This window comes from Cyphellophora attinorum (genome assembly GCF_001299255.1).
Source record: "Cyphellophora attinorum strain CBS 131958 chromosome Unknown Contig54, whole genome shotgun sequence".
Lineage (NCBI taxonomy): Eukaryota > Fungi > Ascomycota > Eurotiomycetes > Chaetothyriales > Cyphellophoraceae > Cyphellophora > Cyphellophora attinorum.
In genome coordinates, this window is record NW_017253282.1 from 39,631 (window position 1) to 59,252 (window position 19,622).

General features: G+C 55.2%; 10 protein-coding genes across 10 annotated transcripts; 6 read left to right on the top strand and 4 right to left on the bottom strand.

Annotated features, from left to right (window-relative positions):
• Window positions 1-101: 101 nt before the first annotated feature.
• On the bottom strand, window positions 102-878 carry AB675_11629 (uncharacterized protein; the record flags this gene model as incomplete). The annotated part of the gene is made up of 2 exons (XM_018140493.1): window positions 102-286; window positions 386-878. The coding sequence occupies 2 exons, from the start codon at window positions 876-878 to the stop codon at window positions 102-104; spliced, it is 678 nt and encodes a 225-aa protein (XP_017994603.1).
• Window positions 879-1,395: 517 nt separating this feature from the next.
• AB675_11630 (Vacuolar morphogenesis protein 6) lies at window positions 1,396-4,359 on the top strand (the record flags this gene model as incomplete). The annotated part of the gene is made up of 1 exon (XM_018140495.1): window positions 1,396-4,359. One exon carries the CDS (start codon window positions 1,396-1,398, stop codon window positions 4,357-4,359), a length of 2,964 nt encoding a protein of 987 aa, XP_017994620.1.
• Window positions 4,360-4,429: 70 nt separating this feature from the next.
• On the bottom strand, window positions 4,430-4,723 carry AB675_11631 (uncharacterized protein; the record flags this gene model as incomplete). The annotated part of the gene is made up of 2 exons (XM_018140496.1): window positions 4,430-4,552; window positions 4,595-4,723. The coding sequence occupies 2 exons, from the start codon at window positions 4,721-4,723 to the stop codon at window positions 4,430-4,432; spliced, it is 252 nt and encodes an 83-aa protein (XP_017994607.1).
• A 478-nt stretch (window positions 4,724-5,201) lies between these two features.
• AB675_11632 (uncharacterized protein) lies at window positions 5,202-6,971 on the top strand (the record flags this gene model as incomplete). Its single annotated transcript, XM_018140497.1, has 1 exon — window positions 5,202-6,971. One exon carries the CDS (start codon window positions 5,202-5,204, stop codon window positions 6,969-6,971), a length of 1,770 nt encoding a protein of 589 aa, XP_017994592.1.
• Window positions 6,972-7,029: 58 nt separating this feature from the next.
• On the top strand, window positions 7,030-7,746 carry AB675_11633 (uncharacterized protein; the record flags this gene model as incomplete). Its single annotated transcript, XM_018140498.1, has 1 exon — window positions 7,030-7,746. The coding sequence occupies one exon, from the start codon at window positions 7,030-7,032 to the stop codon at window positions 7,744-7,746; it is 717 nt and encodes a 238-aa protein (XP_017994616.1).
• A 114-nt stretch (window positions 7,747-7,860) lies between these two features.
• On the bottom strand, window positions 7,861-8,900 carry AB675_11634 (uncharacterized protein; the record flags this gene model as incomplete). The annotated part of the gene is made up of 2 exons (XM_018140499.1): window positions 7,861-8,223; window positions 8,289-8,900. The coding sequence occupies 2 exons, from the start codon at window positions 8,898-8,900 to the stop codon at window positions 7,861-7,863; spliced, it is 975 nt and encodes a 324-aa protein (XP_017994602.1).
• A 313-nt stretch (window positions 8,901-9,213) lies between these two features.
• Window positions 9,214-10,285, bottom strand: AB675_11635 (Non-heme chloroperoxidase; the record flags this gene model as incomplete). The annotated part of the gene is made up of 3 exons (XM_018140500.1): window positions 9,214-9,377; window positions 9,427-9,589; window positions 9,635-10,285. The coding sequence occupies 3 exons, from the start codon at window positions 10,283-10,285 to the stop codon at window positions 9,214-9,216; spliced, it is 978 nt and encodes a 325-aa protein (XP_017994624.1).
• Window positions 10,286-11,074: 789 nt separating this feature from the next.
• AB675_11636 (putative nitronate monooxygenase) lies at window positions 11,075-12,292 on the top strand (the record flags this gene model as incomplete). The annotated part of the gene is made up of 4 exons (XM_018140501.1): window positions 11,075-11,090; window positions 11,132-11,393; window positions 11,442-11,943; window positions 11,999-12,292. 4 exons carry the CDS (start codon window positions 11,075-11,077, stop codon window positions 12,290-12,292), a joined length of 1,074 nt encoding a protein of 357 aa, XP_017994613.1.
• A 2,353-nt stretch (window positions 12,293-14,645) lies between these two features.
• AB675_11637 (L-pipecolate oxidase) lies at window positions 14,646-16,020 on the top strand (the record flags this gene model as incomplete). Its single annotated transcript, XM_018140502.1, has 3 exons — window positions 14,646-15,405; window positions 15,455-15,677; window positions 15,738-16,020. 3 exons carry the CDS (start codon window positions 14,646-14,648, stop codon window positions 16,018-16,020), a joined length of 1,266 nt encoding a protein of 421 aa, XP_017994597.1.
• Window positions 16,021-16,751: 731 nt separating this feature from the next.
• On the top strand, window positions 16,752-18,682 carry AB675_11638 (Amino acid transporter 1; the record flags this gene model as incomplete). The annotated part of the gene is made up of 7 exons (XM_018140503.1): window positions 16,752-16,940; window positions 16,989-17,152; window positions 17,203-17,372; window positions 17,423-17,677; window positions 17,727-18,106; window positions 18,173-18,400; window positions 18,449-18,682. 7 exons carry the CDS (start codon window positions 16,752-16,754, stop codon window positions 18,680-18,682), a joined length of 1,620 nt encoding a protein of 539 aa, XP_017994617.1.
• Between the last annotated feature and the right edge of the window lie 940 nt (window positions 18,683-19,622).

The window sequence follows — 19,622 nt, forward strand, 5'->3', positions numbered from 1 at the left end:
TCCATGGATGCGTGCCGCGGCGTGCTCAACACAGGAGCAGCCGATAGCAGTTCATCGAGAGCGGAAGCTGTACAACTTGAAGCCCATGTGCCGCCTTCTCCTCAATCACTGCCTCCATAACCTGAATCGCTGCCGTTGGTACTCGACTCGCTGCCTTCAGTCCCTCTCACTGCCTCCAGTTCCTCAATCGCTGCCTCCAGTTCCGCAGTCATTGCCTTCAATTCCTCGAACTCACGCCAAGAGAGAATCGTTCCGGCCTGTTGAAGATCGGGGAAGGCGTGTTCGACTGTGTCGCGGATCATCTCCACAAGGTAGTCGCGCGCAGTCCTCATCATCGCGCCCAGATCCCACTAGGAAGGACCCCCTTGACCCTGCCCAGGCTCACCATGTCGCGAACCATCACCCACACCCTCCGCATCATCCAACATATCATCCAAAAAATCCAAGTCCTTCTCAATAGCCGAGATCTCATCCTCAAACTGGTCAGCCATTCCTTTCTCACCTTTGCTTCCACCACCAGCCTTCCTCAGATTTCCCTCCGCCTTGTCCAACATCCTCTCCACAGACTTCCCCTCCATCGCCAACGCATCAGTCTCGTTCCGCACCCGCCGATCCTGCTCATCCAGACGGCCGGCGTTCTCGTGGATGTTCTTCGCGCGGGCCTGGAGCTCGGAGTCAAGTGAGGCAGAGCCGGCGGCGGCGAGGGAGCCGTCGAATGCGGCACGGGCTTCGACTGTGCGCTGTTGGGGTGTGGGTGTGGTGGTCCGTCCGCCTGTGGCACCATGAGATGAGATTGCGGGCCGAAGAGGCTGTGGTCGTGCCTGGGAGGCGGAATTGGAGCGTGAACCGCCGGTTAAGGCAGAGAAGAGAGAAGCCATTGTGGTGTCTGAGCTCGTGAGTTGTATATCAGGTTCGGATGAAGCAAGGTAGAGGACGGGCGCATCTATCGAGATTGCTACCGGACGAGCAGATTCTTCTGCTATTCCGACTTTTGAGACGAAGTAGTAGTTCGATCCGCTGTGTGCAGAATATAAATGTTCGGCTGTGCAGGTGGGTCAACCGGTCGAGCCAAAGACCACGAAGTTGCGTCTTGTATGATCGATCAGGACCGGACTCCAGGGACGCTGTCGTTCGAAATGCTTGATATGAGCACCCAAACGTAAAATGTGTTGCTGATGAGCAATGCAATGACCTGTAGTGCATAGGAAGAGGGGTCGTCGTTGACTGGTCTATCGCCTTGAGAAGGCAACCAATTGGGGCCGGCAATGTTGTCACAGGCAAACATGCAAGTGCTCGTCGAACGAAGCCGCTATTGCACAACTATCGTCCCCACGAGTCTACAAGGAACAACACATTGTCAGTCGAAATTCTGCCTTCGACAGCCTCGATGAAGCGATGCTCGAAGCCTTCACGGCCCAGCCGATTGTCGAGCTGAAGCAACGCGACAAATCCAAGATCGAATGTATCCTCTCACATAGCGACCAGCTCCTCGTGGGCCTAAACACCGGCTCGTTACGAATCTACCGCGTCAACGCACCTTCCACGCCCGCCAACGGCACCTCCGACAATGCGCAGGCGAAGAAGCCGTCGGAGCTGCTCCGCGAGTACGAGCGTTTCGCAAAGTACAAGATCGAGCAGCTAGCCATATTCCGCGAAGCCAACGTGCTGATTTCCCTTTCGAATGGTCTGATCTCGCTACACGAGCTGGGCACATACGAGCTACAAGAGCAGTTGGCAAAGACGAAAGGTGCGTCGAGCTTCGCAGTCACCAGCAACATCGTCAAAGATGAATCGACGGGCATTCCCACACTGGTTAGCAGACTTGCGGTGGCGGTCAAGAGGCGGATACTGCTGTGGGAGTGGCACGAAGGAGAGTTGACGAGCGAGCACAAGGAGATCGCGCTGCCTAGCACGATCAAGCTGTTGCTATGGGCGACAGGGACGACGATCATCGCGGGCCTCAACACGCATTACGAGTTGGTAGACATCAGCAATGAGAACAGCAAAACAATCATTGGGCCTGGCAGCATTGGCGGACAGGCTGGACAAGACTCGTCGCGGCTAGGAGGGACAATGAGCTACATCGGCATGGGCTCTATGGTTCCCGATCCACTAGCGTCAGGCCTCAGCGAAAAAGAGATGCTACTGGCGAAGGATATCAACACACACTTCATTGACCGCAATGGGGAGCCTTTGAATCGGAGACAGATCCCTTGGAAGACCGCGCCTCAGGCTATCGGCTACTCGTACCCATATCTGCTCGCGCTGACCGAGTCTGCGAAAGGCGTGCTCGAAGTCAGAAACCCCGTCACACTGACAGTGCTCCAGTCAATTGATCTGCCAGGCGCCAACCGTCTGCAAGTCCCGAACCCGAACATCAGCCTCGCGCATCAGGGCAAAGGATTTCTGGTAGCCAGCGAGCGAGCTGTCTGGAGGATGCAAGGCCTCAAGTACGACGCGCAGGTTGATGCTCTGGTTGAGGCGAATCAGCTAGACGAGGCAATAAGTTTGCTGGATCTCGTCGAAGATACCTTAATCGAGGACAAGGATGGTCGACTGCGAGAGATCAAGATGAAAAAGGCACAGCGACTGTTCGACGACAAGAAATTCCGCGACTCGCTGGACCTTTTCGGTGAAGTCTCAGCACCACCGGAGCGGGTCATTAAGCTCTACCCGAAGCTTATTGCGGGCAGTCTGGCGGCTGAGCCAGAGTCCAAGGAGACGCGACAGGACACGCCAAAGAAGAGCCACAAGAAGAGTGTGTCCGTGCTGAGCGGCTCGTCCAAAGATGACGCAGCTGACGCAGCAAGCGTCTTGAGCACCAAACCCGCGGACGACGAGGGCTGGAGCGAGAAAGAGCTGAAGACGGCAGTTCGAGAGCTGCAAGCATTCCTCGCCGACGTCCGCCGCCGACTGCAGCGTTTCTTCAATCCTGATCAGAGCGTCAAGAGCTTGACGGAAGTACAAGAGCTGTTCAACGACGAAGACGTTCGACAGATGGTGGAATATCTCCTGGGCGTGTCATCGCTCGACGATGTTGACCTTGCCACACAGCTCACAACACTTGCAACACAGGTCGATACAACACTCTTCCGAGCACACATGTTCGCGACACCTTCGTTGGCTGGCTCGCTCTTCCGCATCGCAAATTTCTGCGACCCAGAAGTTGTGATAGACCGACTCGAGGAGTCCAAGCGCTATAGCGAACTGATCGACTTCTTGTACGGCAAGAAACTGCACCAGCAAGCACTGGAGCGGCTGCAGAAGTTCGGGAAGTCCTCAGAGGACGATGAAGTTGATGAGAATCTGCGAGGCCCAGCAAGGACGGTGTCGTACCTCGGAGGTCTGCCTTCCGAGCTGATCGATCTGATTCTCGAGTTTTCGAAATGGCCGCTCAGCGTTGACGCGAAGCTGGGAATGGAAGTCTTCACCGCCGACACCGAGAATGCTGAGACGCTTGATAGAGGCAAGGTGCTCAGCTTCTTGAAGTCGATCGATCAGAATCTCGCGCAGCGATACCTCGAGCATGTGGTGGATGAATGGAACGACCTCACGCCGAGTCTTCACCAGGAGCTGCTCAGCATCTACCTCTCCCGACTCAAGGCCGGAGAGCATGACGCAGAGCTGCTGGAAAGGTTCCTCACCATGCTACAAAACTCGACGCAGTACTCAGCGGCTAAGGTCCTTAACGAACTTCCCAAAGACGACGCCAACTTCTACGAGGCGCGGGCTATCCTATTCAGCAAGATGGGCAATCACAAGCAAGCGTTGGAGATGTACGTGTTCAAGATCAACGACAACTCGAAAGCAGAAGAATACTGCAACAAGGTTTATCTCGACATGATGAGCGAGTCGCCGAAGCCCAAAGGCACAATCGCGGCGCCTACTGCCGACCCAATGGACGAAGATCCCTCGATATACCACCTCCTCCTCAACCTCTACCTCAACCCGCCGAAAGGCGAAACTTCGCGCTATGCACCCGCAATCGAGCTGATGGCCAAGCACGGCGCTCGCCTCCCCGCGTCTTCGACCCTTGAACTCATCCCGCCGGAGCTGTTGGTGCGTGAACTCGAATTCTATTTTCGAGGGCGGATGCGGAATGCCAATACTATCCTGAACGAGTCGATGGTAGCGGCTGGGCTGCGGAAAGTGGATGCGGTCCGGGTGCAGGCCGCGCTGCAGCTCGGGCAGGGCAGCAAGTATGGTGGCCGCTCGAGGAAGGTGCGGATCGACGAGGAGCGGGTGTGTGGTGTGTGCCATAAGCGGTTGGGTGGGAGTGTGATCAGTGTCTTCCCGGACAACTCGGTGGTGCATTTGGGCTGTGCGGCGAGGAAGACGAGTGTGGCGGCTCAGTCGTAGACTCCTCCGTGGTCCATGCGTACGAATGATGGACAGGGCTAGACTAGACAATTCCATATAGCCATTGGCTTCAGTCTTCATCCTCAGCCTGCTCCTCGCCGTAGTTCTCTTCCTCGCGCTCCTCTTCCTCTTTCTTCGTGTTCTTGCTGCCGGCCTCTCGGGCCTTGTCCTCCTCCATCTTCTCCGTCAGGAACTTGTTGATGTCGGCTTGCAATGTTTTCGTGCTAGCGCGTACTTCGCCGAGGTATCGAGTGCGTTCGGCCGTGCTGGTGTTGGTGCCTGGGGCGGTGACTGGGATGGAGAATTTGTGGGAAGCGGTTGGGGAGGTGTAGTGAGCCGTTATGGTGCGCGTCTCGGGCGGCATGGTGTGGAAGCCCGCGGAACAAAGCAGAACGAGGGCGGCAGGAAGCGTCGTTGGTCGTGGTAGACTGCAGTGTACTTCTTGATTTTCCAGAACTTGATGTTGGACGGCGGAAGCTCGGGGCATGCGGGGATGATTTAGCCCCTCCAGCTTGGGCTCGACGACGCCTAATCTACGGGCGTCCGCTTACGTACTCAGGGCTGATAGTGCCCCATCATCGAATCTGTGATTCTGGCTCGACTTCACTTTTATTCGTAAGTGCATTTCGCATGTCGCTATGTACGTCTGGTCATCCACGCGAAGAATACGCGTGCTGTTATAACAATCACGAGACGATCGAACTGCCGGTCATGAGATGGTGACAGATCACTCGTCGCAGATTGATCCAGGACCACGAAAGCGACAGGACCTCGAGTCTTCCGACCTTCCACCTTGACATCTGCAGGCATACGAGCACACCGCAATTACCTAGGTATCAATCATGGAGCCACCACCTCTGCCTGCCTCGCGCCGAGTGCAGCGATCTCCCGCACCGGCGCCTCCTTCCTCGCCGCCGCCTCTCCCACTACCGCAGCAGCGACCGTCATCGTCTGCGAGCAGCCTGCGGCCTTCGTCGAGTGACAGCGAGGCCTCCTCCACCAGCGGCATCTCCGTCGTGAAACGTTCACCCTACAACGCCCAACTTCCTTCCTTCACCTCTCATACCAGGGCGAGTCCTAATCCTGGAACCACAGGACACACTCGTCCTTCCGCGCAGTACATGCCACATGATGGACCACGAAAGAACCTAGGAGGACCCCCACCAGAACACCTGCAGAAGCACAGACCACGGCAGCACTCTCAAGGCTACTTCGAGCCATCAATGCCCTCTGCTTCTCTCGCAAGTCAGTCGAACCTGGCTGAAGCCACCATGCCGACTCTGACGCCGTCTCAAATCGCTGCTCAGGCTGCCTTTTCACATATGAACCTGAATGTGCCCGGCTCGAATCAGAATCGAAGGCGATCCCAAACAGTCCCAGTCCCGGATGGACAGGTGCCCGGCGATGGTAGAAGAGACAGTAGGGGATCAGCCACCTCTTCGCAAGAAGATATCTCGCCGCCTGAGAAACCACAGTACCGCAATGGCCTGATTGGCAACAATGCTGCAACAACCGCCGCCAGTGCAGCCTTCCCGCGCCTGACTCCGAGCCAGATCAGTCAAGCTGAAGAGAAGGAGTCCAAGAGCAGATTCAAAAAGTTCAAGCCCAAGAATATGACTCTGTCGCGAGACAAGGACAAGGAAGCGAAAGAGAAGCCTATGCCGTCGCCCAACAAGCTTGCTCCTAGCGGTCTGTCAAAAGTCATCAATGCTTCCACCGCCAGCTTAGCAGACTCTCTGTCGTCTAACAACTCATCGCTGTATCAGCTCGCTGCAAATCCTTCGCAGACCACAATCATCCCGATCCCCGACAAACACAAACATCACGGACTGCGGCAGAAACTGAAGCTGAAAGACAAGGACGACCACCATGCACTTCCATTATCTTCCCAACATTCCAACTCGCAACCAGTCGATATCGAGAACCCCAAATCGCTCTACTCTTTTGCACCATCCTCACCAGGGCCAAGCTCTGGCTTCTCCAAATCCGTTTCAGGTCTCGATCTGAGACATGGCGGACGCGCACTTCGTGAGAAGAAGAAAGAGGAAAAGGCCCAAGCAAAAGCTCAAGCTCGAGAAGACGCATTGCATCCTATACAGTCCAGAGACAGCGACTTGTCAGAATGGCCATCTTTGGGACCCAGTACTACCAATTTGTCCGGATCGTGGACACCATACTCTACTGACTTCGGTCAGACCTTGGCGAGCTTCGGCCTCAACAACATGACACCAGACGATGCGTGGGACTTCCTGAAGGCGAAGCTTTTGAACGTCTTCGAGGGTGAGCATGTCAAGATTGCGGTCGAGGATCTCAACAAGCTTGTGGGGATCTACTTACAGCGATGTGTCCAAAGAATGGATCCAAGCATCGTCGTCGGCGATCTCGAAGATCTTTTACGCACTGGATTCGCCAGCCTGAACCACACTCTGCGCAACATCCGCGACGATCAGCTGGTACCTCTTCTCGTCAGCATGTGGATTACCGTCTTCACGGACATCCTCCCATACATGCAGGCCGTCCTTTTGCCTCTCGACCAAGAGTTCAAAGGTCGCGGAACCGTTCTCACCACACCCGCCAAGCGCCGAGTTCTGGGGCATGATCCCAAACTCTGAGAGCAGCGCTCTTTCGTCATCTCCTCCGGTGGGCGGAGATGGCTCAGATCCGAACGCCATGATCGCGGCCGGCGACGAGCTCGAAGTCCGTCGCATCCTATTGATCTGCTTCCGCGACATCGTCATCGTGCCCCGATACGACATCCTGAAGAATATATTCTCGAGACTCAGTCTGGACAGCATCAATGCCACACTCGCACATCTCGAGAGCGAAGGCCGCGCGCGTGGCAACAGCGACACGTTCAGCGCGAGCGACGGCAGACCGGGCACCGCGCATAGTCTCGACCCCAACTTGTCGAGCTACAATTCGCAAGCAAGCACACTTCTCGGCGGCGCTGCCACTTCTTCGGGAGGTCGGTCGAGAGCTACGTCGAACTTGTCCAACACCAGCAACCCAGGCCAGATCGACAGCAGCGCATTTCAGTCCTTCTCATCACCGCCCGCCGCCCGTCCATCCGATAACACCTCCTCACAAGTAACGGAGATCAGTGGGCGCATGCTGCAGTGTCTCAGCGTGCTGGCGAGCGTACAGACAGCGGACGAGGCACAGACCAAGATGGAGGAGCTGAATAAGCAGTTCAAACTCAACTGGCTGGGACGAGGTCGCACTGGTCGGAACAGGAAGGGCTTTATTGGGACGAGGATGCGCACTGTCAGATCAGCGGGAGCGAGTACGATGGACACTGCGAGGGGGACGGTGAGGATGATAAGTGAGAGGGAGGGGAGTCCCACGCCGACGCCGACGAGGCAGGGAACCGTGAGCAGACAGGGCTGAAGGCATTTACGCGCCGGTAATTGTGCTTGCTGACGGATGGATGACCTAGCATGATGGAAGAACAAAGATACCCCTACTTATTATACATGTACTAAATTGCATATGGTGCTGATCTCAAGTCACCTCACCCAAGACAATCCCAGTCCCTCTTCCCAACAGCGGCGCCCCCCTCTCCCTTCTCAGCGCATTACTCCTCGCAATAACCTGTGAGTCAAACGCCCACCACCAATCCCGGAACAGCTTCTCGCCGACCTCCCAATTCTGATCCGAAAACGGATCATCGCCATGTATGCGCGACCCTTCCGCTGCATCCTCCAGATCGTACACGAAATCCACGAGTGCCGTCGGCTTCGCAGCCGCAGGCGGCCGGATCTCCACCGGCGTAGAGAAGACGAGCAACATCTTATCGCGCACCGTTGGCCACGGTAGCAGATCGACCAGTGGGTGATGTGGTACGCGGCGTTGTAGTGCGGTGGGCTGGAGGTTTTGGGGAGGTGGGAATAGTCCGCGAATGCATTTTCAGGGAGGACGAAAGGAGAGACGCCCTCGAGGTCCCACATCATAGGTAGGAGGCCGAGGCGCAGGGCGATGGAGTGGGCGCCACGCATTAGGTCGAGGGAGGGAATGCCGAGATTGTGTTCGTCTGGGAAGGAGATGGCGTTTGGTGGAGACGCGTTGGAAGATGTGGGGGACGAGAATGAGGTCAGGGAGGAGGTATGTGACGATCGTGGCGAGGACGGGAGGGATGGCAAGGGCCAGAGGCTGTCGGTGAGTTGGAGGTCATCCGGGAAGGCGATAGCATGATCGAAGGCGTTGTACCCGTTCCCGATCGGTACTTGTTCGTCAAATATGTCTGGCGGAAATGCTTCCTGGAAGTCCTGCAGGCAGGGAGTTTTAGCTTGCTCTGGAGGTAGCGAGTTGAATTGCCGCTGGTTGACGTCTGGGTGGTTTCTTTGAGAATCGACGAGATCTCTCTCTGCTTCGCTGTTTGCAGTCGAGGACAGGGTGGCTGCCTCGAGCTTGTTGAGATGCTCTTTGCGTTTCTGGCGATATCGTCGCTGGGCTAGTACATTCAGTATGCGTTTTCGTTCCGCGGGATCTTCGTCCTTGCGGGGAACATCTAAGGCGGGTGCCTTTCTCTTTGGCGGACCCATTGCACAAGAATGACAGAAAGAGGCTGTTGTAGATCTATGCAGTGGACCACACGTCTCGCCATCACGACCGCGGCGGGCTGCCCTGCTTTTATGGCATGGTAGTATTTGGGAAGGAAGCCAAGAGCATAACGCAAAGGCTGAGGGCGTGAACTCAAAAGGTGCACTCCACTGCACACTGACCACGAATCAGAGCTTGGAAGACCTAAAAGTGCCGATGAAAAAGTCTTGCGATACTGCTAATAAAGCCTTGAAGGCCACTAAAACAGCGCAAGCATAACGGTAAGGCTGGATTGTCGACGCGGACACGACGACATCAGGCGGCCGACACGGATACGATAAATTGTAGCAAGTCTTCCATGACTTTGTCCGCATGCGTCAGGAATAGACCATGCGCGGCCTTCTCATAGATTTTGACCTCGCAGAGTCCGTTGGGCACGAGGTCTTTGATGAGCAAGGCGCTGGCAGATGCTGGCATTCCTGAGCCATGAATCAGTACGGCTGGGCTTTGCCAACAACGGCTACGTACCTTGATCACCATCGCCATGCAGCACCAATACTCGCTTGTTCAGCCCGCGAAGATTCTCCGAGAAGTCTTTGCCCGTGATGATGATCGGACAGCGCTCGACTGCAAGAGCATCTGCCTGGCGGATGATGTGCTCAAAGTACTCGATCTTGGTTGGCGGTAATTCCTATACACATTAGCTCGACACAATGCCGCATCGGAGCACACTCACAATATCTAGACCCATCTCCTTCCTCGAACCGAAGACGCCATCAATCGCGACCTTGACGAACCCAACGCGATCCGCACGGAACCCACCAAGAATTGAATCCCAGACTTCGCGACCTGGCGCTGTGGGATTGGCATCTGATTTTAATGGGTAAGGTAGGCTTGGACCCAGCCATAGGAAACCTTTGCACGCGGCTCCCAACCTCTGCAGCTTGCTTCCCACTTCTGCTCGGTCCAGGATCTCCTGAGCAAGCACACTCTCGCCCGGACCCATGCTAGCTGCAACCCAAGCCCAGTCGCCGGTGATGTTCGCTGCATCTAGTATCGCAACTGTGTCGTGAGCGAAGGTCTCGTACGTGATCTCTCCGGCGTCTTTCGGACCAGTCCACTCGGATCTGCCGAAGCCGCGGCGGTCTGGTGCGATGCAGCGGTCGTGGTGGTTTTGGGAGAGGGGCAGGGTAAGGTGGGTATACATCTCTGACGAGAAGGGCCACCCGTGAAGGAACACGAGCGTGAAGTCTCGGGGAATAGCAGCTGTTCTTAAATCTGCTGGAGAGAACGCTGGGGAAGCAGATTCGTCAGAGCCTGTGGCGGAGGGTCGATAGTCTGTGTAGAACAGGCGGGCGCCATCGACAGGAGACACTATTGAAGGCATATTGACTGCGTGGATATGCTGATTGGACTAGGACTGGCTTTTCTGGTATCTGCAAGCTCAAATACGTTGAGCGGACGAGGACTGCATTTATCTTGTATCTGTATCATGGCTGTCAATTGCACGAGCATAACGGCAGTGCACCATAACGTAAGGGCGTCTCCCCGTCTTGACACTTCCATCAATGTCTCTTCACCGCCTGGCAGCAGGCTCGCGACGTATTCGCGATCGCAGGCATGAGCTGGCACGCAACGTGGTGAGCATAATTTATGTCTGTTTGATCCACTGTTAGGAGGGCCAAGTAGTCACGGAGTAAACTGTAGACGGTTCTGTCTAGATACATTGAGGTTTGATAAGCTATCCTACCTGGACATAACACGCGGAAGGCTGCCATCGATGTCAATGCGAACAGCATGTCTGCAATGAAGACACACAACATTGGCACCATTGCGGTCTGTGTTGTCGCAAAGCAGATGCAGAAGTACAGGCCCCTTTCCCCCACACCCATCCCTACTGCGTGCCTGACATGCTGTGGGGTAAACTCCACGGACCGAGGCTTTCACGGCTTCCCTTCACAAACGAGGCCAAGATCCGAGGAGCGAGATGCTGCTGACACTGGGCATTTGCCATTGTTGGCAGCGCAAGATTTGAGACATAGAAGGTGAAGCTTGTTGCTGGGCTTCGTGCTTGTACTTAAGTCGAAGTTTCTGTGACGGAGACTTGTTCACGGGTCTCGCAATCCGCAGCGGGTAACTATACGGTCTACGATCGATAGCAGACCAGCATCACACCATGCTACTCCACGTGGGTATTGTCCCTCCATAGCTGCTGTTCTAACGGGACCGACAGAGAAGATCCGCACGCCACTGACGGACCTATTCGGCGTCAAGCACCCGATCATGCTCGCCGGCATGGGTGTTGCGGCCAGTCCGAAACTCGCCGCAGCCGTGAGCAATGCCGGCGGGATTGGTGTCATTGGTGGCTTCGGCTATAGCCCGGACGGGCTTCAACAGCAGATCGATGAGCTCAAGTCCTATTTCAACGACAAGGACGCGCCCTTTGGTGTGGATATCTTGCTGCCACAGGTTGGAGGGAACGCGCGGAAGACGAAGTATGGCCGTGCCTTGTCCACGGAAATGTGTGGCTGACGGTCTCCCAGCTATGACTACACGAAAGGGAAGATCATGGAGCTAATCGACGTTGTTGTTGACGCGAAGGCCAAGCTCTTTGTCTCTGCGATCGGTGTGCCACCCCGTGCTGCCGTGGACCGTCTTCATGCGGGCGGAGTCATGTACATGAACATGGTTGGGCATCCAAAGCACGTCCAGAAGTGCTTGGATTTGGACGTCGACCTGATCTGTGCGCAAGGCGGTGAAGGCGGCGGCCATACAGGAGACATTCCACTCTCAGTTCTGATCCCGGCTGTGGCCAAGATTTGTAAGGGTAAGAGGAGCAAGTTCACTGGACAGGAGGTCCAGGTGATCGCTGCTGGCGGAGTGTCGGGCGGCGACAGTCTGGCATCGGCTTTGATGCTGGGCGCTTCTGGCGTCTGGGTCGGAACGCGATTCCTTGTCGCGCATGAGGCTGGTGTATCGAATGCGCACAAGGACTCGGTGATCAGCGCGACTGTTGATGATACTGTGCGGACGGTGATATTTTCAGTACGTCTAGAAGCGCTGATGAAGCGCTGATGAGCGTAGAGCTAACGAATACTAGGGCCGTCCTTTGCGAGTCCGAAGAACCGACTATATCACCAATTGGGAGGAGAAGCGCCAGGAGGAGATCAAAGAGCTGACGGGCCGAGGCATCTTGCCTGTCCAGCATGACGCGGACAAGCATCCAGATGACGAGCAAGTGACGGACAACTTGCATCCGCAGCTGATGGGCGTGGTCGCAGGACTGATCAGTCAGAAAGGCAGCGCAAAGGAGATCGTGGACGAGATGGTCGACGACGCAGCGGACAGGTTGCGATCTGGTGGGCTTGCAGTTGTTGAAAAAGCCAGACTGTAGGCCCTTCCGTATCGACGCTTAGATTTCATTTCGAAAGCCACGAGTGGTCAGATCAAGGCCAACTTCCATCCCAGACTTGCCAGTGCTTTGCGCCACGCCAGGTCTCCGAGAACGGTGCTCTTAGTTTCGTGATCGAGGTCTTGCTGCTTCCAGATCGTCTCGATTGCGGTCTGTACCATCGGAACATTGCTTCTGGGCCGATGGCAGAGCAGCGATGCGAAAAGGTCGAGGATTCGATGTCTTTGATCTTCGCAAGCAAAGTTGGCAGCTATGAAGAGAGGCCACAGAGGATACGGCATGCAGCCGACATCCGATCCTTCCATCTGATGCAGAAGCTCTAGGATCGACAGCAGTCGGGGATGGTGGTCATTGCAGATTGATGCTGAGTATCTGGGCAAGCCGAACACCGCGTGGTTCAAGTATATATGCGCCGCTTCCAAGTACGCCTCAGCCGTCAGGAGCACGTAGTCTCCAGGGTCATCACGACCTGGAAAATGCTGGTCCAAGTCTTGTAGCCTTTGGTAAAGACATTTCGCCGCGGTCAGTGAAGTGTCAGAGACGCCTTGATCAATGTGGATTCTGTGGCGCTGGCGACTTAAGCGGCTCGCAGTGTGAATGATGTCAAGCAATTCCGGGGAAAGTCCTGTATATACATCGATGCGCATGCTGTCCTCCTTCCGCGGTTTGACCGGTAGGATGCTCGAAACAACAGCAGACAGAAGCGGCGCGCCACTGGCGACCAAATTCGGCTGTGTCGCGTCGAAGAACACATCGACAAGATTGAGGCACGAATAGACGAGGCCCAACACCTCAGCAGAAAAGGCCGACAATCCATACAATTGTCCGAAATGGTGTATAACAGCGGTACAGCCCTGAAGATGGGTTGACCACTGCCAAGTTGTTCCATCTGCAATGTCAAGATACGTCAGAAGGAACATGGTCAACAACAGTGCATCGCGGTCATTCCGAGTCGTGGCGTGTGCGTCAAACTTTCGATGATGCAATCGGAGCAACGAGAGGACATTCTGCTTGTGCTCAAGTAGGCTCAGCTCATAGCTTGCGACAGCTGGGAGATGGGTTCGATTACGAAGGTCGTTTGCAGCGAAGGCCATGATGGCGTACCGTTGGATTTCAGATTCGTGGCTCAGTGGTAGGACTATAGTTCGAAATGCGTTGTTGTCGGTGTCGATCATCATCACTCGCCGACGGCACACAACGTCGTGATCTGTGTGTATCAGCATCGTTGAGGGCATCGGGAGTTAGTCAGGTGAAGGGACGAACAATAACGAAAGAGAAGCTCTCCATCCTTGCGCCGGAAAACAGCCGTCTCTGGGTGGCACACGTTCACTGCATCCAAGGAGCCTGCGTCGAAGCGGCGGAAGCTGCCAGTAACCTTTCCACCTGCCGACCGGCCGCTGACAGCATGCTCGTCACAGTGGCGGCGAATATCTTCGCAGGTGGTGTTGAGCAGATGTCTTGTGCTACGGAACGGGAGCGATAGAGGTAGCGATGACGATCTTACGGGGCCTGCAGCGGCTGGCGTAGACTAGGACTTCTGCCACTTCAGACTCAGAGAATAGTCACAAGTCTGAATGCCACGATTGACACAACTACTGCATCTGGGTCTGAAGCCATCACAGCGACGCCGCCGGTCTGAGCGAGAGAGGGTCAGCGCGCGGCTTCATTGTCCAAGACTGTGTACATACCCTTGCATTGTCGACATCCTTCGCGAGACCGCTGTCTTGCTACCAAAGCTGTGTCCAGAGTCCCCAGACCTGATCTCATAGGATCTTGGATGCAGCTGTACGCATAGCGCTACGTTTCCGATGAGGTGGCTCGTCCGCTGGTCAACATGCCGGGTTGGCGGGGCCGGCCATGGTGTTCTGTGCGAGGAGCATGAGGTAGTTCGATACGAAGCCACATATTGGGCTTGGGCGGTGTTTTTCTCCATCAAGCCCACGCCAAGCCCGGAAGTCAAGGCGCGTTCGACTTCCTCCAGGAACCGCGATTCCACAAAACTACTCTTATCTATAAGCCGTCTATTGAGCGGCAAACTTCGCAGTCAGCGCAATACTGACTATTCTGCGCAACGATGGGGTCTCACTGGGCCTAGTCTGCGCGAGCCTGTACAACATGCAGGCTGAAGCTAGTCTGTGTCGGAAGACCGGCAACGGATCATTAATAGATCGAGTTCCAACTCATCCTTATGGGCATCTCACGGCGTATCATTTTCTGCGGTGATACCACCCCCAGCAGCGCACGATCCTGACATTATCCGACGCATTTGTCTCATGTCACGTTCTCATATCAGCCACAGAGCTCTGAGAATATCTCAGCAAATGTCCCTGGCATCATGGCGTTAACGACTTCCTTCTTGATCGTGGGCGGCGGCACTTTCGGGACTGCCGCCGCCTACGAGCTCACTCGACGGGGCTATACATCAGTCACAGTTCTTGACCGGTCTGCCCCGCCATCTTGCGAGGCAGCTGGCAATGATCTCAACAAAGCAGTCCGTGCAGACTATGCGGATCCATTGTACGTGAAGATGGCAACGGAAGCAATCGACGCATGGCGAGACCCGAATGGTCTGTACGCTGGACTGTATTCGCGCACGGGCTGGATCTTGGCGTCGGACCAGGATGCCAGTGAATGGATCAGGCAATGCTCTGCCACCGCTGCAGGGCTCGGTGTCGAGAACGCACAGGATATATCGTCGGAGCAGATCAAGGCAAGATGGCCAGTTCTGCGAGGTCCTATGGCCGACTGGAGTACCTTCTGGAACGGCAGTGCTGGCTGGACTAATGCTCGAGAAGCTCTGAATCGCGTGGCTAAAGCGGCGATGAACAGAGGCGTCAAATACATCAGCGGTTCGGCAGGTCAGGTCGATTGTCTGCTGTACGATGAACGCGGCAGATGTATCGGAGCGCGATGCCGGAACGGCAACGCGCACTACGCAGATCACGTGGTCCTGGCCGCCGGAGCATACAGTGCTGCGTTGCTAGATCTCAAGGGCCAGCTAGTTGCAAAGGGCCATTCAGTAGGACATATCAAACTCACCAAGAATGAGGCAAAGAAGTATGCTGATATGCCACTCGTGGCACATATGACGGGAGGTAACGTAGAGCACAACCTCCCTCCACTTCCGTATACTAACGCGCACAGGTCTCCTCTTTCCACCACAGGAGGACGACATCATTAAGTGCTCAGCCATGCAGTTTGTAACGAATTACGCCGGCACCCGGCGCGGACTGTCACTGCCGAGATACCGAACAGACTACCCCGGCGATGGCTTGCCTGCGCACATCGAGAAAGCAATGCGATCGTTCATTGGACAAGTGCTACCTGAGCTTGAGCATCGAGAATGGTTCGAAACGCGAATCTGCTGGTAAGTCTTCATGCAGTTTTAGTCCCACGTCTGCTGAGAACGATACTCACACGACTGCAGGGATGCCGATATGAACGACTACAACTTCCTGTTCTCGCATCACCCGCAGCATGCTGGCCTGAGCCTTGCGGTCGGAGGCTCCGCGCATGGCTTCAAGTTCTTCCCAATCATTGGCAAGTACATCGTAGATATGCTCGAGAGTAAGCTGGATCCAGCTACACGACAGCAATGGAGATGGCGACCGGATGCAAAGCGTCCCGCAGATGCTCCCGAGCCTCATCCCGCAGAGCTGCTTGACCTCAATGACTTGCCGGGATGGAAGCGGCCCAGAGCCATGTTGTGAGAGGCAAGACGGCCGAGTGCCAGCATGACTATGCACATTTCTTTCGCAACAGTGCCTTTCATACTCACTTTCAGCCGATTGCACAAGGTATAGCATTGTCGCGCTTTCACCCGTCCTGACTGCTCCATCACTTCACATATGATGCGAGCTATAGAGGCTCGGGATTTGGCTCAGCGATGGGTGCTCGAGTATAAGCCATGCCTCGCCCGAGACTCCGTTCGAATGCACCCCTCGACCCGCTTAGGCTATCAATGTGGCTTATGGACCATATATGGAGCGGTCAATCATGAGAATGACATGGCCATGATCGGCAATCGCGCCTCGAGGACCCTGGCTCTGCAACAAACCTCGTGGACTCAACGCTGTCCGGAGATCTCCTCCCGCAGTCCGCAAACATCCCACGCTTGACTCCACGGTGCCGCCGAGTGTTAGCCGAAACCGTGCTTCCACTTTCCTGGACTTTTCGGAAACCCACTCTTTTTCATACTACGCTGGCTCTCTGGCCCAACATTCGTGGACACAATACTTTCTTCGCTATCAAGAATCTGGAGAGAAGTAAACCTTATCTTGATAGCGCGTGGCCCATTGCTGCTCCGATATCAGAGGCTTGGTGTTGTACAGGTCGCCAAAGATGGCCACTCTCATGTACAAATGCCATGAACTTCCACTTTCAGAAGCACCGGCTCCTTCTGAGGCTATGCACGAGCCTTCTCTAAGGCCACTCGCGGACAATGGCCATCACGCAGCACGAATCGTCGAGTATCGACGCCGGCCATGCCTCCAAGCCCGACTACAGCAAAGCAGCCGAGGCCAGTGTCGATGTTGAGTCCACTGGCGATTCCCAGGAGCTTGCTAATGGAACTCTTGTGCGACATGAAGAAGCAAAGTTACACCGCTCCTTCACCTCTCGCCAAATCCATGTGAGTGGCACGACCTGAGCTCTGGTCAGAGTCATACTGATGATTTAGGTCGTTTCACTCGGCGGACAGATCGGAGCTGGGCTCTTCATATCATCAGGCCTCATGCTACGCAATGGCGGACCAGGCAGTCTCCTGCTTTCCTTCCTGGTTGTTTGCTCCTGTGTATGGGCAATTCTTCAGACGGTCAGCGAGATGACGATCTCGTTTCCTGTGTAAGTCAGAAGAATTCTTGCAGAATTTGGGCTAACAGTAAATTGATCAGCTCGGGCAACTACATTGACTATGCGGATCGATTCGTGGATCCGGCTTTGAGCTTTTGCGCTGGCTTCAGTATGTGGCTTGGCTGGACGGCAATCATTGCGGCTGAGGCTGTTTTCTTTGCAACGGTGGTCGGCTACTGGGCAGGCGATACGGTGCATCCGGCAGTCTGGTGTAAGTCTTCGGCACCGTAGCGCTCGTCAGCCTACTGACCACTGTCGCAGACACGATCTTTCTGGTTCTCATGATCGTCATATTCTGCGTACCAGTTTCGGTGTTCGCATGGTTTGAGTACGGCACCGCGTTACTCAAGGTAATTGCGATGATCGTATTCATGATCACGGGCCTCTGTCTTGTGCTCGGCGCTGGCCCGAACGGACAAGTCAAAGACGGCTCTACCTGGCACGACGGACTGGCCTTCAGGAATGGCTTCCAGGGGTTCGGCAGCTGTGTCTTGCTGGCAGTCTCCGCCATTGGTGGTTCGTCATAACCTGGACTATGTGACTGAGCTGTGCTGACAATTATTAGACAACACTTTCACCGGGTTTGTCGCTGGCGAGGCCAAAAATCCTCGGTATGCTGTTGCGCACGCTGCCTTCCTCATTCCGATCCGAGTGACTGTCTTCTACAGCTTGTCAATGATCTTCATTGGTCTGCTTATACCAGCAACAAATGCCCGGCTCTTCGGCGGTTCTGGTGTCTCAGCATCGCCATTCGTCATCGCCATCGACGAGGCCGGCATTATAGGTCTTCCTGACTTTCTGAATGTGGTAATCGTCTGTGCCGTGTCTTCTATCGGCGCCGAGAGCCTTTTCATCGCCTCGCGGATGCTGCGGTCCATGGCTGCGCAAGACCTCATTCCTTCACGATTCGCCACTGTGGACAACGCTGGGCGGCCACGCTGGGCTGTCGCCATCACATGAGCGACAGCTATCCTCCTGACATATATCAATCTCAGCGCAGGCGGAATCGAGGTCTTCAACTGGCTTGTTCAGATCGCATCGACAGGGTATTTCGTCGTCTGGATCGTCATCGCCATCACGTCCTTCGGCTTTCGAAGAGCATTGAAGGCTCAAAACGATCCACTGTTCAACGAGACATATGCCTGGAAGTGTTCCTTATGGCCATTGCCACCGATTTGGCTCCTGATTTGTGGTGCTTTCTACACTGGATGCTCCTTCTACCTCGCCCTTTACCCGATAGTAAGTCTTCCTCACCCGTGCATCAAGCAGTGCTGACAATTTGGGCAGGATATTGATAAGCCGAACGCCAAGTCGTTCTTCCAGTATATGTTCGGCCTGGTGTTGATCCTGGTGACTGGTATTGGCTACAAGGTAGCCTTCCGGACAAAAATGAGAGATCCACGCGATGTAGATCTCCATACAGGGCGAAGGACATTGCAAGCAGAAGAGATCAATAAGCTCGACTGGTACTACGCCCTATCTACCTGGAGGAAGGTCGGCAAGTTTGTGCAGCTTTGGTGATGGGACGCATGAAGCCGAGCGTGGTAGTTGGTCTGGTGGAAGTTGCCTCAAGGATCAAGGTTGGCATGAAAGTCGGTGCTCGAGATGGTCCACAAGCTCTGTGCAGGGATCTGGAGTCGCCCAATGCTTGGCGAGGGCGCACTGTGCAGCTAGGCAGCTAGAGAAGGGCATGACTCTGCTCTTGACGGGCACAAATGTAGATCCAGTTGGTATCATGATTGCGACGAATCTTCGCGCACTGCACCGCACTGGGCCATAAACGTTGTTCATTCAGTACGCGTTGCAACCGGGCATGACGCGTTTTGCCGAATACGTCTGCGATTCGCGTGGTGAGCGTGGCAAGTCAAGCTATGCGTTTCAATGGCGATGCTGCAGCAGACGCGACGTGGAAACATGCGACGACGAGGGACAAGCCTGCAAGCAGACAGTTGGCCCTCCTCGCGACCGTAGAGCAGGAACGAGCCGCGGCACCGCCGCTGGCTGTGGTTGGTGGATCGTGTCATCCGTTGTTTTGCACCGAATTTCTGACGAGCTACATTTCCGCGTTCTCGCCATCAATTACAGACGTCAGTCGATCTTGCTGTGCCGGATTCAGTCTCCGTGATCTGCCTTCTACGAGTCCACTATGCCGTTGAAAGAGGACAGATCGAGCAGTCCGGAGCGAAAAACCCGTCCAGGGCGCCAGAGCAGGTTCCACCATCATCCATGAGCTTACACCTTCCGCTACTCACGAGGCGCGTAGCTCATCGACACTTGTCGGACCCTTGAAAACCTTTGCAAAAAGTCGAGGCAGCCGCTTAAGCGTCCTCCAGTGAGCTCAAGCCGGTTTCAAACGTGGAGCCTCGAGGGAAGCGAGGGTTTGCAATTGCGTCCGGAACAATGCTCCTGCTTAGCAGTTCCTGAATCATTGCACAGACACCGCTACCATGGGAATTGACAA